The sequence below is a fragment of the Streptopelia decaocto genome (assembly GCF_964273445.1).
Source record: "Streptopelia decaocto genome assembly, chromosome: 4".
NCBI classification, from domain to species: Eukaryota; Metazoa; Chordata; class Aves; order Columbiformes; family Columbidae; genus Streptopelia; species Streptopelia decaocto.
In genome coordinates, this window is record NC_138658.1 from 36,289,871 (window position 1) to 36,308,612 (window position 18,742).

The 18,742-nt window shown below is 34.7% G+C and overlaps 1 protein-coding gene across 5 annotated transcripts in view; it reads right to left on the reverse strand.

Annotated features, from left to right (window-relative positions):
- Positions 1-18,742, reverse strand: part of MARCHF1 (membrane associated ring-CH-type finger 1) — a 231,833-nt gene that overhangs the window by 42,890 nt on the left and 170,201 nt on the right. For all 5 annotated transcript variants that reach the window (XM_082050949.1, XM_082050950.1, XM_082050946.1 and 2 more), the window contains one exon: positions 3,173-3,223. Coding sequence is in view for 4 of the 5 variants with exons in the window: in XM_082050950.1 (XP_081907076.1) it covers positions 3,173-3,223 (51 nt within the window). In the remaining variant the exon portion in view is untranslated. The remainder of the gene's footprint in view (positions 1-3,172; positions 3,224-18,742) is intronic.

Sequence of the window (18,742 nt, forward strand, 5' to 3'; positions counted from 1 at the left end):
CAGTCTCTTACAAAAAACAAAGAAGTTGCCTCTGCTACCAGCACCAGGGGAAATGAGTGGGATATAGTAAAGTCTAACGGTTAAAGAAAAAAAAAATATAGTGAGACTGATTCAAAACTCATATTTCCAATATTTCTCTGGTTTTGTTTATATGTATTACAGTAGATGATAGGTTTTGAAAGCTGTAGTTGTTAACTAGGGCTCCACTTTGTCACTATGAGTTAATATGAAACACAGATCAGTCCCAAATATAACCTATTACTCCCCACACGAGCAGAGCAGAAGGCAGGAAAAATCTAGGTTATTACCAGAAGCGCAACAGAAATCAGACACGGCTACATTTTCCTCTGCTTGGAAAACCAACTAAAGCAGTTTCTCTTGGAATGCCAGGGTAGTTTTATTGATGTATAGGCTGAAGCAAATGAACAAATGTCCCAGGTGAACATTCACTGAAGACAGCCAGAGCGGCTGTCAGTCAGGAGTACCAGGAAACAGGCAGATAGAATTGGGCAAAGTACGGAAGAGATTACTCTCAAAAACCTGCAATTAACTCAGTGGTTACCTCACAAATGGGATATTTAAGGCCACCATAATGAGCTGGAAAAGAACAAGAGATGGATCAGCAAATGAGTTTGAGCAAATGCTCTCTTCTCCCTGCTACCTGCCAAGCAAGATGGTGCAGACACAGCAGGGGAGTGTCAAGGGCAGCAGGGGAACAGCACGGTGTCTTCTGGGGACATGGAGTGGTGGGACCTATAATCCTACTAGACTCAGTTTTCACTGTTCACATATTCTTGCTCACAAATAAAATAGCTGAGTCAGGTTAACAGAATGGAAGTGCAGGATTTTGCCTTACTCCTGTCATATGTACGACAAAATACTGGCCAACCACTGTTTTGTTTACTTAGGAACATGTGTTACAGTGGACTTCACAAATAAATTTGAATTGAAATAATATCTAAATATTTTAAGTTTTGTCCTTTTATTTGCCTAAAATAGTTTGTTACTGAAATTCTTATCAGAAACTTATATGCAAGAGAATAAAAGTCTTTGCAAATTTCTACACTCTGAACAAACAGCAAAAGTGAACTGTAAGACTGAGGTGCTGACTTTTACTTCACCTCTAGGGAATGTTGGATTTTAAAATCTATAGGTTTAATAGGTATACACTAACTCATGTCTGGCAAATAACAAATTAAACCAAAGCCACTCCTCATTATGTCTAGATAAGACATATTCAGTGTTGAACAACTGGGTTTAGTCTGTTATACCATATAATTCAGATTTAATGTACCTAGTATGCAAAATTGTCCAAGCATACACTGTAAACCTCAGGTGTCCTCTCTGAATAAACAGCTTCAGAACATTATGAAATATGAATCTGTATTTGCAGAATCTTTGCTGTATTCCATTTCACAAATAGGGTGGTACAAAATCTACTCTGCTCTGGAGCAGGAGCTCCATAGACACCTTTGGTTGTATATGGAGCATACACCATACATAGTAATCACTAAAATTTAACTTTCAGCTCAGCCCATTTTATCTTATTCATAAGGCAAACGAAAGCAGTAAGAGACACAAAATCAAAGTTTTGATTACTGTAATTTATACTTCTAGATAAAGACTTTCTGATTTTTCTGTCAATGGAAATTTTTATTGTATGATGGGTGCGAAACTGCACAGAATTCAGCTCTTGCCTTTGCTACATAATTTGCACTACCTAGAAGCTTCCAATCTTGTTTTGGGGTGTAATATTTGCTACCGTTACTTTGTGCGATGCAATATTAACCTGAAAATTCAGGTGTTTTCTGTGTTTACACACATACTGTTGTAGAAAAAAAAAAAAATCATTTTGAATCAGACAACAAAACAAACTGGAAACCGGATTTCCAATCAATGTATTTCAGCATTTAAGAAACTTCACTGGCAGGTAGCCCCACAAAGAAAAATATAATGCTATACATCAGAAAAAGATAAAGTGCATGTCTGAAAACCTTGCTTTTAAACTTACTGCCTTAAAAGGTGCAAGTACCCCTTTCTAATACTCATCTATCTGGATTTCTGCAGTAACTACTTCAAAATAAATGTTAGCAATTAGAACTATAGACATTTAAAACTCTTAGTGAGAATGATACATACAACTCACTGTGATCAAACTTGTAAGTATATAACCATACACTTCTTAAAAATAGGCAGCAAGTCAGGAAGTGACTCAACCATATCTTACAACAGACTGGATATATTCTACACATTTTTCCCTGCATTTTTTTTCCATCTTAATGAAAAAGAGCAGAACCTAACATATAAGTAGTTTATTGAACTAAAAAAAAAATTAAAAAAAAAATCACCATTTTTGTTTGTTTGTTTGTTGTTTTGTGTTATTTTTTTCTTAATGGCTCTGAGAAGAAAACATTTTTACAGTGTATACCCCACAGACGATAATATTGTGGGGAAGGGGCTTAAGGGCACTGTGCTTGCACTGGATGCAAAATATTTAATCTCTAGATACAAACATAATATATGGCAGAGATTTAGGCTGGGATTCAAACAATTATTTTTATCTTTTACATTCTGTGTATACTGGCTTTTTGGCATAGATTTCAGCCACATCTGAACCAAAAATACAGAAAAAAGGGAGTTAAAAACAAAGGACTCCAGTACAAATCACATTTTGCCTTTTCCTAAAGTTTCCCTTCTCCGTTTCCTAGAAACTAAATAGCATCTAGATATAAAGTCCTGGTTTCAGTGACCCATAAAGTCCTGTAAAAGCAATTCAGTCCAAAATGATGACACATTCGTAGCTTTGCACATCACAGCTGTTATTATTTGGGTAGCGGAGGGGGCAGGGAGGTTGAAAATCAAGCAGCAATTTCTTTTTAAGCTAAAGTGTTAATGTAACATTAAGCAATTGTGGAAAGCAGGTGAAAAGAAATGCAACTGTTATTTACTTCTTATTATTACAAATATTACAGTAATGACTAAATATATATTTATACTTTAAGAGGGATTTTACACAGTGGCCATAAAGATAGGCAGCAAAAACTTAAAATCTGATGTTTATAAAGAAAATATCAAAATATGCAGATATGGTTAAATGGAGTAAAATGCTGCATTGTATTTCATAAACTTACTTTTCTTTGAATTCTATACAAAGGAAATATATTTCACATACCTTTGAAATGTTACTTGATCGACTTGTGGAACGCCCCGGTGATTTGTCATTCTGGAAAATAAAATGACGAAAAATTTCTGTAATTCAAATTCTACCTACAAAGCTGTTGTACTCTTTTTGGGATTGAGAGTGCACAGAGTTTCTCTTCCTCTATTTTTCTTCAGTTTACTACTCACTGTACATTGGAAGACAGCTCAATAAATAAACCATTATAATAATCATGTGAATTACATCAGTAAAAATTGAAAAAAATTCAGTAAGAAATTAATGTTAGCACTCAATTACTGTTGGTTTATTTTGGGGGGTTTTAAACAACATTTGAGTGAAAGATTAATGTATCATCACAGCTTCTCATGAAAACTGGTGCTCTTGTATGAAGAGGAATATTTCATGATAAATAATAAAATCCACCTAGTTACACTGGACACATCCCTGCTCAAAAAGTTGAATTCATCCTTGCAGGAAAATTAAAACAGTACTAGATGACTTCTTGGCCAGGCACGTTATAAAAACAACAAACTGTAACCAGTCATAGGTGTAGTTCAATTTAACACGTAATCCCTCCATCCCCTCTCGCTCATGCAAAAAACACATACACACAAACCAACATCATAGCCTGAAATCCATTCATAAAGTAGATGTTGAATAGCTACTTTTTTATAGCACTTTTTTTTTTTTTTTTCCAGGAGGAGGTAGTGAAGCAGTGATTCGATAACTTGTTCAGTATTTACACTTCCCCAGCAAGAGATTCAGCTTTGTTTATACTGAAAAAGATATTTAGAAAACAGTGCTCATCCCCTTGGTAAATGCACATATCTTAGGGAGGTCATGGAAATATTTTTCTCACCACTGAGAATGTAGGTTCAAATACTCAGGTGAAAAATTCATATAAACGAGATTGATTTTTACCTAGAGGGGGTAGAACTAGATCCATTTATGCAAGTTTGTTTTACAAGCTACTTGGGACCACTGAATAGTCTAAGTTGAGAGTAAGAGTGCTGGCTCAACAGCTTTTGGGAAAATAAAAAAATAAGCAAATTTAATCATAATTTCCAAGTTCAGGTATTCCGTGGTGATTTATCCTGAAGAGCATATAAATAAAACATAAAATGTTGCACTAAATAACTGTACATAAATCAAACACAGAATTCATGAAGTTTACATTAAACTCACATGACTGTTCATACGAAGAAAGAACAAAATAGAAAAGTTATAGCAAAATCTCTCCTGAACTGTGTCCTTATAGAATGGCTGTGTGCTCACATTTTTGTGGTTTATCTTTACAAAGTGTTCACATTGTTAAGAATAATTGATTCATTTTCTTAATATAAGTGAAGAGGAACTATCTTTATTGAAGAACATTTTTCATATGAGCTTGCTAAACACTAACAAGAAGATTTCTTTTTCCCCACATTCAATATTAATTTACATTTGAAAGGTTATATCTGAAGAAATGTATGTTCAAACATTTATAAATATTTTTTGCACATCAGGGAAATGTCTTATCATGCCTTTCCAAAAACACTATTTCAAGGAAAGTAGCATCTGCCTATTAGAATTAACACTTCTCAGCAGACGTTATTTAATGTCTCTACCTAGGATTCTTGATCTCTCTGACTTAAGTTTTCTGAATTTACACATACAGAGGTCTGGCCCTTGAGCAGAGTAAAAACAAAATATTCAGCAGGATCTCTCACTAAAATTATCAAACTGTCTTTTCCTCAAAAGGAAACAAGCAGCAAAACACCTCCTGCCAAGACTCATTCTGGCCATGACAGGTATGAGATTTTCAGGTTGTATGTTGTATTATGCAATCCAAAATTCACACTGGAATGCCTCTCTTTATTTCCAGATATTTTATACCACCAATATCTCTTCTCTCCTATATCACATTCTGCAAACACTCATCAGGCAGCTCTTCAAAACTGTAATAGCACAGAAACAAGTTCCTGTAACTTTTCCACTGTAATATCGAGAAAAATCAGTCTATGTTTGTAAATTTCCTAAGAATTCAGTTTTACCAAGATCATTTACAAGGCTATAATTGTAAAAGGAATTCAACCTTCAGTATAAATTCTGGGAGAAAGACAAAAGGGAAATAATGCCATGAAATATCACATGATGACATGATCAGGAAACTGCTTTGGGAGAAATGTTTATATGTACCTGTCCCATCACATCATACCAAGAAACCAACTCTGGTTGCAATAAGGAATTAAAAGAATTAAAAATAAAATAGTATGTATGCCTCTCTTCTTGTGTCAGTAAACCACCTCTTAAAATATTATTTCAGCATAAGACTGGGATGTTGAACTGATCTTTTAATTGTTTTTTTTTTTTTCAGTGACCAGCCTGTTAAACATTTGTTAAACTTTCTGGCGCTTAAAGATACAGTTTTTCCCAACTTGCAGATGTGATTTACATTGCTAACAAACAGTATGTTTATTAAAGCGAGAGGATAAATAGAGTAGTAGTAACGACAACTTCCTAAAATACTCCCGTGAATGGTTCAGGCTCCCATTCTAAGGAGGAAAGCAGTAGAATTGCTGGTTGCTTTCTGACTCGTGCTAAAATTTCATATGCACAGTTAATGATCTTGCTGAGCAGCAAAGCACATTGTAAACTAACTAATCTGTTTGTCTGGTTTCTTTCCTTTAGTTGCCCCTAGCTCTGCTCTGGCTCTGAGCACCACTTGGGCTGATCCAGGCAGCTTGCTAACGGATTGTACTTCACCTCTCTGAAGAGAGCACGATAGCGTTATGAACTAATAACAATATCTCAACTCACAGGCGAATCTTAAGCAACAAATTCTGTCACATACATCCCCCAATCCACCGCCCATAAAAAACAAAACAAAAAAACCCCAAAACAAACAAAAAAACACCACCAGAAAAACCATTGCACAAAATATTTTGCCTTTTTTTTTTTTATATGGTCGCTAATCTTTGTATCCCAGTGGTGCAACATGCTGCTTCACACATTGGCATGCAAGCCTTGCTTAAAATAATCATAAAATAGAAATAATAATACCTATTAATACCTATTATTAAAATTAAATGAAATATCAACAAAATGCATACAGTATAATGTTTTTATATTACTCATATATATATATCACATCTATATATGCCTATAAAACATTTAATATCTATGAATGTATTTATATGTATATAGATATGTAAAAGTATTAATTATTTTCCTAGTTATCTGCTACTGGGAATGGCCAGAACCAGGATAACACTGTCTCCCACAGTGTGGCTATTGTTACATTATTCAAAAACTAATTCACAGTTTCTTGTGTTGGAGGTCTTAATTATTAAAACAAATACAAGTATATACATATTTATTTACAGCTGTTTATAACAAGAAGATAATGACAATGTTACTACTGACAGAGCATACAACCCACCTCTTGGCCACCTCAGACTTGGACAGCCTTTTCTCTATAGGAAGGAGGGGCAGGGGAAAATCAGTTGCTGGTGACAGCATCCGAACATCTTTCAGAGTAACTCGCAATTTCTAAACAGCTTTGATGTGGAGAATTTAAGTCTTGGAAAAAACTCAAAGCAGATTTTAGCCTTAAAACAATACTGAGAAAGCAGCTCATAATGAATTGTTAGTCATGTTTTATCAGTCATGGAATTCTTTTCTATGCCGTTACATATTTTATCTAAATTTTTCATACTTTCAAATATTCAACAGTTAGCCATATAAATCCTGTTATAAATGAATCATACCACTAAATCACCACATATAAAATTTTTACTAGTTAAGTCTGTATTTGAAATCCCTCTTTGTAAACTAATAACTTGCCATTGTAATAAATTTTAATTTCACTAAGAAGCTCTACATTCATGTCAAATCACTTACAAGTCACTACGCAAAAAAGCCTCTGGAGAAGGTAAACCTAAACAGACTGAAGGTTACATTGTAAAGCACAGCTGTACAAAAACAGCTGATTACCACAAAAAAAAAAAAAAGGATTCTGAGGATGCTGAAGCATTTCAAACATGCCACTGACTCTCCTCTGTGGAAGCAGACTACTTAATCCAGTGTGATACAAAGAAGTTAGTTTTGTTACCCTAGAAGTTGCATATTTTCCATATTTGTATGTGGGCAGAAGAATGCATAGCAATGATGGAGGAACCTCCCTATTAGTGGGCTGTTGGGTAACCTTACATAAGAATAATGTACAGGTGCTTTAATTGTCATATGTCCTGTTACTTATTTTGCAACTAAGATATTTTTGCGGTCAGATTTGCAGCACATGAGACCATAAAATTTGCACATTGGTACTTTCACTGCAATAAGGTTGGGAATTAAACATTTTCTGAAGCTATTTTCTTCTTCACCATTTTTTCCTCCAAACAAACATCTACAGTACCACCAACTGCATGGTACAGACATATCACTGTGTTACGTACAGCTGCTTCTTGCACTGGCATCTCTAGTGGGCTGGGTTCCTTTCTTCTCATATCTCACTGGACTCAGTGTAGCAGCTTTTTTTTTAGCGTAATCTGCTAATGAGCAAGATAAATATATCAGAATCTCATCCACCATCCTTTTGAGTGGAAAATGTTAATTACAATTTAATGAGGATCAGAGCAATTTCCATCACAGGCCAAGATGAGTCAATACCATGCTTGCTGTTACAACGTAAGGGCTTCACAGTGATGCTTCTACCTGCAATTACATGGACAACTTCCGTGTTACAACTTTTGGTTCTTTTCTCTGTATTGCATGTACAGGGTCAAAAGCTTTTTAAAAATGGGAATAAATACACTATTTTATTTTAAAAAATTAACAAACAAAACAGCACTGAATCAACCTTGAAGAACAGCATAGACATGCACAGAATACAGTCAGAAAACAGCACATACTAAACACTCAGCTGACATAAGTACAATTCCTTTAATAGCTCACATAAAGAGCCAGATTTTACTTTGTTGTACCATATTTAGCAAAAGTGAAAAGTTCCTAGAAATCCTTGCCAAAATGACAAATGAAACCATCATGAAGTTGGAAACAAGTTCAACACAAATCAGTAAACAGACAATGTGTCATGTAGCTGCCCTGACTGATCATGAGACAAGAACCTAGTCAGAATTTTTTATCAGAAAATTACTTCTAGTAATGCCTAATACTAATAAGAATGAGGTTAAAGGAACAAAACAGAAAATACAAAAGGCCAGGCTTTCAGAAGATCAACATCTAAAGGTAAGCAAGAGTTGTACAACAATGGAACCACACACTGAAGTCAAAGGGTCTTGCTCATTAGCATGTCCTGCTTTATAGGAGCAAAGTGAACTTGTTCCTAGTGCAATTAAGATAACCAGGAACTGAGCCCTGGAAGTGGCTCTAATTTCCATCTGCTCCTGCAGATCAAGAGGAGTCATTTGATTCAGTTTGAAGGGTGAAGGAGATCGTGCCCTTTCCCTAACTGAACACAAGAAAAAAACTAACAAATCTTAAACTGATCTAAGAACTGTCTTCCACATTTTTCTACTGCAGATTACATACTTCTTCATCCAAGTCAATAAAATGCAGTGCAACAATCCAGCCCTGGCCCCACAAAATTCAAGGTCTGAGCATTTGAACAAGTTTCCACAAGGGAAGTTTCCAATGTACACTATTATATGAAGATCCAGCATATTAACAAAAAAAAAAAAAACAACCCAACAATCCAGATTGCCTACATAAACTTCAGCAACAGAACATCCTTCAGAAAGTGTATTTGAAGCAGACAAGATGCTATAACAGCCTGACTTGAAGTATGTTTCTATGTCCAGAGCATCAAATTATTAAACCACCAAAGAGAACTGAGGTGATTTGTCAAAACAAATGTGAATAAGAAGTATCAATATTTTCCATCATTTGATACAATGTATCACATTTGTGATTAATGTCTCCACTTACCCCTACTAGGAGCCAAAATGCATATGTTGCTCAGGATAGACTTGGGTAATAAGCAATACACTGTTGTGTGGCAACAGCCTGGTGCCAGGGGACCTTTCCACCTCCTCCAATCTGGGGCAACACAGCGAAGTGCACCTACTGGCAGAGAGGTTCATGGTGCTCTTCTTGTCAAAAATAAATCAGTATTATATAACCCAGCCCATTTCCAAATGACTCTATCCATTAGAAACTATGGACACCAATATCCTAACCAGTCTCTAGGTTAACATACTCTAAAAAAAACATTATTTCACTTTATTTCCATTTTTTAAGCAGACGTGAAATTTCCATACCCTCCTAGTTTCACTCACTTCAGCAAAAATACAGAGCTTTTTATTATTATTATATCTATGTCTAACTACAGTCTGTTTAATTTCTTCCATCACACTACATTAATCAGAAAACTTTAGTTGCAAGAGGTAGAAATATAATTTTTGATAGATTTTCACCTGTCAAAACCACCTTCTGCTATTTCATTGATAAAGTCAAAATTTACTGACAATTATAAACAACCTGCATGATTGCACTAACTCTTGATTTACATTCATTTATTACTGGAGACATGCTATAGGAGATTTTATGTTTGGGTGTTGTTGATAAACCATATCTTACCTTGGAAAATTGTAAATGTTATTTTTATACACTTTTACCTTGGCATTACTCAGCTATAGAAAATGAAGACAAGTACCAGTTTTGGTTTGGTTTTTTTTTGTTGTTTGTTTGTTTGTTTGGGGTTTGTTTGTTTGTTTTTCTATAAAATACAAATGTAACAAATAGTCTGGAGGCTTTGTTAATCTGTTTTGCTAACATGTGACTGCCAGTTCAGCTTTGTTTTATTACTTCTACATAGGTGTGACACATATATGTTGTGTACATCTTTGTTTCAAATATGAAATAAACCCACTGTTTAATTATCACTAATTTTCACAATGTGTTACCCTTCTTAAACAGGTTAGACACAAATAGGAAGAAAGTGAAATAGAATCCTCCTCACTATGACATCAAATTATAATTGTGTCTCTATTGATGATGAACAGAAACAATAAATTGCACTGCAGCATTCTTAAATGGTACTATCATATACATGTTCTACAATTCGCAGATAATGTATTTAAGCATTTCTGTCCTTGATCAATAAAGACCTTTTTTGTCATTCTATCATGTATTGATGGCAACTTTAGTACACTAGCCACTATATTTATTCTCCAAAGCTCCCAGTAGATCATGGAACTTTGCTTTTCGTTAAGAGTCACAGTGAGTCTGAAGAGATGACTTGCTCTTCTCATCACTATTTCCAATGAATGTTAATTCAATTATCAGCCTGAGTGCTCCTCATTTTTTCTTGTGAGTGACATCCTTTCCTCATCTCTCAGGATGTTTCCCCAAACATCTGGTCTCTCTTGTATGAACATTCCTGGTGGTCAGTAAACAAATATTTGTAAGGCTTAATGAATAGGTATTTTTTGACAAGAAACTAGACACAGATAATTGTATGTGAACGATGTCATCCAATTTTTAATTCATAGTATGATACGCATTTGGTTTTGCCCTCGTTAAGTAGGACTATAGGCAATTTTTTAACAGAAAAGACAAACTTGTTACAGAAGCCAGAATTCAGAGGCCACTTTGTTGTCTGCCAGCTATTGTGACCTGCTGGATTGTAGTAAACTACTACCAGAGATGAAAGACTCTGGGTGGCCAACTACTTGTCTAACAGCAAAATATTTATCAAAGGACAAAAGATTAATTAAATATACAAAGTCGAAGTGCCTCAATTACAACAGAACTATAAAACATTACTTGATTATGTGCTGTACATTCAAATATCACCATTTTCATACCTTTTGTCTGATTACAAGTTTTATGTCTTCTGTATTCCTTTAAAACAAGAACTTAAAGTCCTTCAAGTAATAGGGAACATGAAAGGAAATAGTATTTTCCTCAGTCCCCTAAAGGATATCCAGGAATGGAAAACTTTTGAAGAACAGGCTGATTTGACTCATTCAGCCCAAATCTGCTGATTCCCAACTGCAATAAGAATAGAAGCAAAATGATAAATTACTAAGTTCTTAACCATAAGTCCTATGTACTAAGTAATAACATTAAGAAAAAATAGTGGAAGTAGAACTGGACAAAAAACAATACTGTTTGAGTATACACCTGGCTTCTGATCTGCAGAAAACCTGTATCTCAGAGATCTTCACATGACTAACAGAAGTGTGCTTGTAAGCAGAATAGTAGAGCTCACAGAAAATGCTGACATTAGATAAGAGTGAGATTAAGAGAATTTACATTGAACTCTGGTGATTGCTACCGCTGGATGCAGCTGAAAGATCAGAAATGTTACCAGCTGAACAATTTAATTCTGTACCAGCAGGCTCAGATTCAAAGGCCCACAGCTCTTAGCACTATGTGCTTTGCATGTCTGAAATCCTAAAATCATGAGCTGAAAATAACAAATGTAAAGACATGGAAGAATTTTATGCCAGTTGAATCTGAGGTGCACATAGATTCCACAGATGCATTTATCAACATCTTTCCTATCCCTTCTGGAAATTCCAAAATTCATCTTAATGCTAGATTACCTGAGGTTAAGAAATAAACAGTTTTGGGCTTATTGTTCTATTTAATTATCTACCCATTAGTTTAGTCAATACATAGTTTGTGGAACATTGCAACTCCTCTCTCTTTAAAAATCAAAGCAAAATATAAACTTCAGTGCTTGAACAACAAAATTCTTAGAAAAATTCTCCTCAACCAACCTCTACACTAAAGTTTGTGGAGTGATACATTTAGTCACACTAAAATATATAGAAAATCTGGAGGAAAAACACCTTCAAGTTAAAATATGTATCCACAGCCGTTTATCTCTGTTTCAGATCATTCAAATCTTACTTCTATGTAGTTTGATTCAATGATCATCACCCTTCATAACTGATGTGATCTACCATCGAGGTAATAGAAACTTTCCTACTGTGCAGTTTCCATATATGATATCATAGATCTTTATTATAAAAATGATCATTTTCGTTTACAGGTAAGCATTCTCTGATTCACATCTCTAAAGTTACTGAGTCTGCTCATAAAGAAGTTAGCTCATAAAGAAGTTAGCAGCAGAAATCAATAGTAGTTTACTACTGCACAAACCCAGAAATGTGTTGTTTACTCTTTTGAGGAGATTTGATGACAAAGACTAGATCCTTGTTTCAGTTACATCCTGAATGTTTTCGGACAGCAAGTTTCAGGATCCAGGCCACAGTTTTGTTTGTTTTGTTTTTTTTTTTTTTTTTGCTTTGCCTTCTGTAATATTTAGTGTATTCATTACATGAAAGATACTGTAGAAATTACAAGTAAATTTGATTTATTCTTAGAACTCACATGTGTATCTATTGCTATATATTCATTTATTCAGTCAGGGGATTGAGTGAAACTATTAAACAAATTTTTTTGTTTGTTTTTTAAAGCTACTCTAATTTTAATTAAAGGCTAAATTTTGATCCTATTTTCCTATTTTCCACTATTTTCCATATATCTATTGCTATATATTCATTTATTCAGTCAGGGGATTGAGTGAAACTATTAAACAAATTTTTTTTGTTTGTTTTTTAGAGCTACTTTAATGCTTAATTAAAGGCTAAATTTTGATCCTGTTTTCCACTTAAAATAATGCAGGTAGAAAGAAGTGTGGAACATAGTATACAGCTATTTCTTAACAGACTTGCCCAGTAAGTCATACATATTCATGGCAGAAGCTTTCTGCAGGTCTTTTATTCCCAGACAGACATGATCAACATATTAAGTCTCAAAGATGTGTTGAGAGAGGGACACATAAAGCACACTATCTGCTGGTTACTCCTTCTTGGCAGATTTTGTGTTATAACAGAAATCTCTCAGGTGGAAAGAGGAACACTGGGAGAGAACATGGGGAGACTGTCCTGGGGAAGAGAAACAGCTACGCTGTCTTAGGCAAGGGAAAATTTTACTATTGAGAGCACAATTTCTGATTCTAGGTATGACTAATAAATTAATGAACAGGAAAAAAAAAAAAAAAAGGCAGCTCTGCCAAGATATCTGATTAGCTACAATGCAAAGACATTGTAGGTGGGTGTTAATTCCTCCCAGTCAGACCTTCATGCCTAATAAAAAAAGTCATTGGTATAATTAGGACAGACAATAATTCAAACTTTCCCAGAGTGGCTATAAATAACTGCCTAACAGAATATAGAACATACTATATTTATTTTATTCATATCTGTTAATTACTGCATAGAATTTAAACTAATGTGTTGGGAGTAAAATCCTGACACTGTAATTGACTTAAGTATTTGCACACAATATTCTGTGCATTTATGTGTGTCTGTCTTCAAAGGCTCTAGTTGTTAAAAACACCACTGAAATTATCTAGTCTCTCATTCATGAAACATTTTAATTACTGTTTTAGATATCAGTTAATACCTTAGGCTTTGCATATTTTCCCATTACTACAGGCAACAATAAAGCATGTGTGATTCCATTCTATTCTTTTCTGTGCTTGATCACCAAGGAATCCTGCTTTTCTTAGTCACAACATGTAATATGAAATAACATCACACAGAAATCCCTATTGTCATTTTCTAAACACATACCTCGGCATTTCACAACAGTAGGTCTTTGTGATAAATGCTGTGGATTTTTAGTCTTCATTAGTCTTCAGTACACTTCAAGATTTCCAGAAGTCCATGTTAGAAAGGACTTCAAGTATGGTTTTACTCTTATAAGAAAAAGACAATATTCTGCCACTTGTATCTGAAGCAGGTATTTGACTGGTGACTTACACAGTGTAAACATGAACAAGGTCCACTGAAGATCTGGCTTATGCATCTTGGGTCATGGCCCACACTTTGCAGTATGATGTTCATAGAACATCCTAGCAACATGTTATCTTTCAGGTTTTTGGAAAAAGGCCTCCCAACTCTGGCAAGCATTGGCTTACATAGCTATAAAAAATACAAATGGTAATCAAGTGACTCTCTTTTAGATCTAAAAAATATCTTTAGCTCCAACTGATTTTTTCCCGTTACACAGAAGCAGTATTGTTGGCAGCTATTGCTGTAAACAGGCAAAATAGGGCTTTCACAATCTGAGATACTGGAGACAAAATTATTACAAAGAAAAGCCTCAGAGAAAGGATACAGATTCAATTTTCAGTCCTAATTTTTGTATTAAGCATTTAACTGGTTATGAATGCTCAGTGATCAAGCAAAGATCAATGTAAAGGGATTAAATCTATTTATTTTTCTTTACTTGCTTCCAGAGCTTAGTTTCTTTTAAAACTTACACTCACACAATAAAATTCCACAGAACTTTTGCTTTAACTTGGAAGGGCCTTGGAACACTACCATAGAGAGGTGGAACACAGGACATGTTAGGGAAAATGTCAGTAGAGACAGTGACGATTCAGTATCTCCTTTGCTCTTCCCATTTCAAAACAAAGATGAAGCATGAAGATGTAATTTCAGTATTCCAATTTTGGCTTACCTTAGTTCTTCCCAAGCTCAGCTGTATGCTTCATCACTTCAGTAATAAACTTTTACTTTAATGTAATTCTGGACAATTATATTGTTTCTAGATATCAATGATCCACTACAAGGATCCCAGTAGAACTTAAAACATATGGGTTTTTGAGTATGTTTCAAATATGTGTCCTGGTTGGGAAGGTTAATTAAACTATGATTCTATCTTCTTTTCCAGTTGTAAAGGTCAGTATCCAGATTCAATCTACACTGAAACAAAATTAACCTTTTGCATTCAAAGAAAATAGATGTGCTAAAACCACTGAACTGTAATACAGCCAAGGACTACAGCACATAACTCAGCTTCCTCATCTACATCAGAGACAAACTGACAGAACTTCTGAATAGAATACCAATTAGCAGGAAGAGAAACATAACCTCATACTGTGATTAGACAGAGGAATTTTACTGGCAATAAAAGATGAAAATACAATCCCCAACAACAACAGATCTGATATAATTTATCTTACTCTAGTTGGAAAGGACAGTGAAAGTCCCCTCTCCTTCCCAGTGTATGCAAAAGACACAACTACAGACCCTGTGAACATGAACATCTCAGCCACCCAGATTCTCTCAGCCTACACAATTCATAGTTAGCACCAGCTGAGATCACTTCCTTCCCTACATTATTCTTCCCAGGGAAACTTTATTAAGATATGCTCGGATGGCCCAGATAAAAGACAGAAGATTAAGTATTACATAGATAAAACATGTTAAGCCCCTGTGATGTCAAGTATCTATAAGGCAAAGTATTACAGCTCTTTATATAAGAAGATGTGGGTGGGAGAGAAGTCATGTAAATGTCGCAGCTCTACCTTACACAATAGACAACGTTATATCCCTGGAGTCACTCTCTCCCTATATTTTCTCATGGTGCAAGTATTTGGCCTCTGCAATTAGCTGGAAGGAAGAAGTAGCACAACTGGATTTTCTTCCTTTCTCAGGTCTGTATATAAACTGCTCAGTAAGAATCTCTACAATGTAAGGAGAAAGTGAGATTAGCTCATAATTGCAGAAACATTAGCGGACACTTCCAGTTAAAAAAAAACTTAAGAGAGCCTAGCTGTCAGTCCCTCAGTTCTCTCACTGCAAAAATCAGTACTGGGAGCCCTGAATCAGCTACAGGATTTAACAGATGCAAGGAAGAAATCCCCATCCATTCTCTGAGATGCTCAGTCATCAGCAAGAGTCTATTCTTCCACTTTAAACAGAAAAAGAAATGATACTTTTACACCACTTCACGTCACTTCTCCACTGCGCTTCAAGCTAAATTCCTCCTCTTTAACTGCTGCAGTGCATGCAACTTTGAGTTCATATTTATACTAGCTTTCCAGTTCAGTATTACAGTGCACTTCTCCACAGGCTATAATTGGTATGTGTTCTTTTGTGGTACAAAGAAAACAGGACATGAAACAGGAGCAGAAAATGAAAAGCTGTATGACTTTTACTAATACTTACTGGAATCTGAGAGTAGATGTTGGGATATCAGTAGCTTCCCTTTCATCCTAAAATTAATGTGTTCTGATCTCTGCAGTTTATTTAGCTATATAACACAAACATTCACTCGATAATCCATTAAGGTGCTCCCTTTAGCAACAATGAGTCAGGCATACAAGTTGTGCACTGATCTCCATGGCAACAAGCTTGTATACCTGGCAGCTAAAACAATCCAGTAAATTAAGGGTCATTTCCTATACTTTTTTTACTCTTAGGCACTTCTAAAAGCATAAAAAAGAAATAATGAGAAATATAATAAACAGCTTATGATATTTTTCATAATGAAAATGACTCAAACCAGAATCACTACAAAAAGGCGGCACTTCTCAGAGTTATTTCAATGAATTAATTACAACACCAACCATACCTGTCAAATGAACATTACTTGGTGAATTGCTAGTTTATTAAGTATGCATTTGCAATGTATTGTAAACTGCCAGCTCTGCTGTAACAACCACTGTATAGAAAATCCACTATACAGTATATTGTATACTTAGGATAACCAAAAGTTAAAAAAAAAAAAAAAGGAAAAGAAAAGGTTCTTCGCTTTTCCAACAGCTTTGCAAATTCATCTTGGCCACCAAGAAAAAGTATTTCAGCAATGGGTGACCTACCCTGGTCTGGCTGTGTCTCTGCAGAACTTCATATTCTGTTTAGGATGACAAATCAAATTCAGATATAACAAAAAAGTATTATCAGTCTAGACTGTACATATATCTATTCAAAACTGCAGAGAAATTAATAGTAATACTAATCCCTATGAAAATGACTGGGATTCATCTATGCCCCTTTGGAGTTCAGATTCTTCAGGATGAAATTCTGCATCTTGACTCATGAAGCAGTTAGACAAGACTTTTTTTTTCTTGCCTTAACATATATTCTTCCAGACTTCAAAATTTGAGACTCTTGGGTAAATTTTCACATTGCATTCAGTACCCTTCAGTGTTGAAAAAACTGAATGTAGAGCTGTGAAAGAATCCTACAAAAAGCTGAAGTTGTGTCCATGTGATGAAAATATGAATAAATATACTCTCTATGTGATTATAAATAAAAATACATGGGTCAAAATTCAAAAGACAATGAGCAACCATTTGCCAAAGGCATAAATACTCATAGTAAACCCCTTCCTGCCCCTAAACACATGAACAGTGAGATGTCTGCTGGAAATTTTCTATGATCAATAGATGGAATGGCCTCTGCACAAGAATCAAGTAAATAAACCATAACCATTCAAACTAGAAGAGGCACTACTGAGTTGAAATATAATAAGGTCAAAAAATCATAAAAAGCATGGAAACCAGGAAATTATTTTCCAGCATACCAGTACAAGAGAACACCAAAACAAATTAGCTGAAGATAGGTTCAGAACAAAGTAAACACCGTAAGTGGCTAATGTTTAAAAAGCATATCAGAAATTTTTAAAAGCTTACAGAAGATCAAAAAGTGACAGAGCATACTTGCAGAAGAAAAGATTTTTCAAGGGGAGCACATAAAAAAGTACTTCTTGGCCAGGAATTCTCTGAACTTCAATTTACTGGATGACAGGACAGTATTTTGGGCAGCCAGGCTCATGCTCTTACATCACCTTTCCCAGAGTGTTCACAATTAACTGCTGTCTGAGACAGCACTCTGGGCTACACGGGCTTTTAGTATGCCTTTATCTAGACCTTCTTACATTAACAAAAATAAACTGGATAATTATAAGGCTGAAATTTGTCATTTCAATTACCAAAATGAAGATAAATGAGAACATTTCACACTGCTCAATAAAACTCTTGTACAAATTACATATGACAGTATTTCACTAATTCAGGCCTGGAACATATCTTTGCAAATGTAAAGCAAATTACTTAGCTCTCAAGTTCCTGGAAACTCAACAGTTCTTAAAATTGTGAGGAAAGAATTTTTTATGTAAATGTGAAAAATTGCAGTGAATCATAGATTGCTAATTCATCTGTATTTGGGAAAGTTCCTGGTGAACATAAAAAGTCTGTGTATAAAAAATATTTAAAACTATTCAAGATTTAGTCCTGTGTCCATAGCTTTGTCCTTGTTTTATTCCTTACAGAATAAATTCAGAGTAAATTAAACAGTAAGTCCTTACCTTTGCTGAATAACATTTTGAAAAAATTATTAGCATTTATAAAGAAATGACTCAATGACTTACAATAACTGTGCAAAAAAATGCATATCCTTTATAAAAGAGTTACAAATACCACACAATGTAAGTCAGATTATCTTTGATTATACTTTTAGTATGAAGCTAATTATCCAATGTTCTCAATATATTTTTTTTTATTTTATTTTTTAATTTTTTAAAAGTGAACAGCATCATGCCAGCATACCTGTATTAGACTAGTGGCAAGAAAAATATGATAGTATCTGAGTATCCTAATGACACAATATTTTTGCTAAAAGTTTCAAAGCTAGTATCTGTGCACATTCTGCTTAACGTACCATTTTACACAGCATGTTCTTGCTCTTTACATTGCAACCTAACAAATATCAGGTATGCAGAGTACCAGACAATAAGCTTTTCAGCTCAGAACTACCAAAAAGGGAAGCT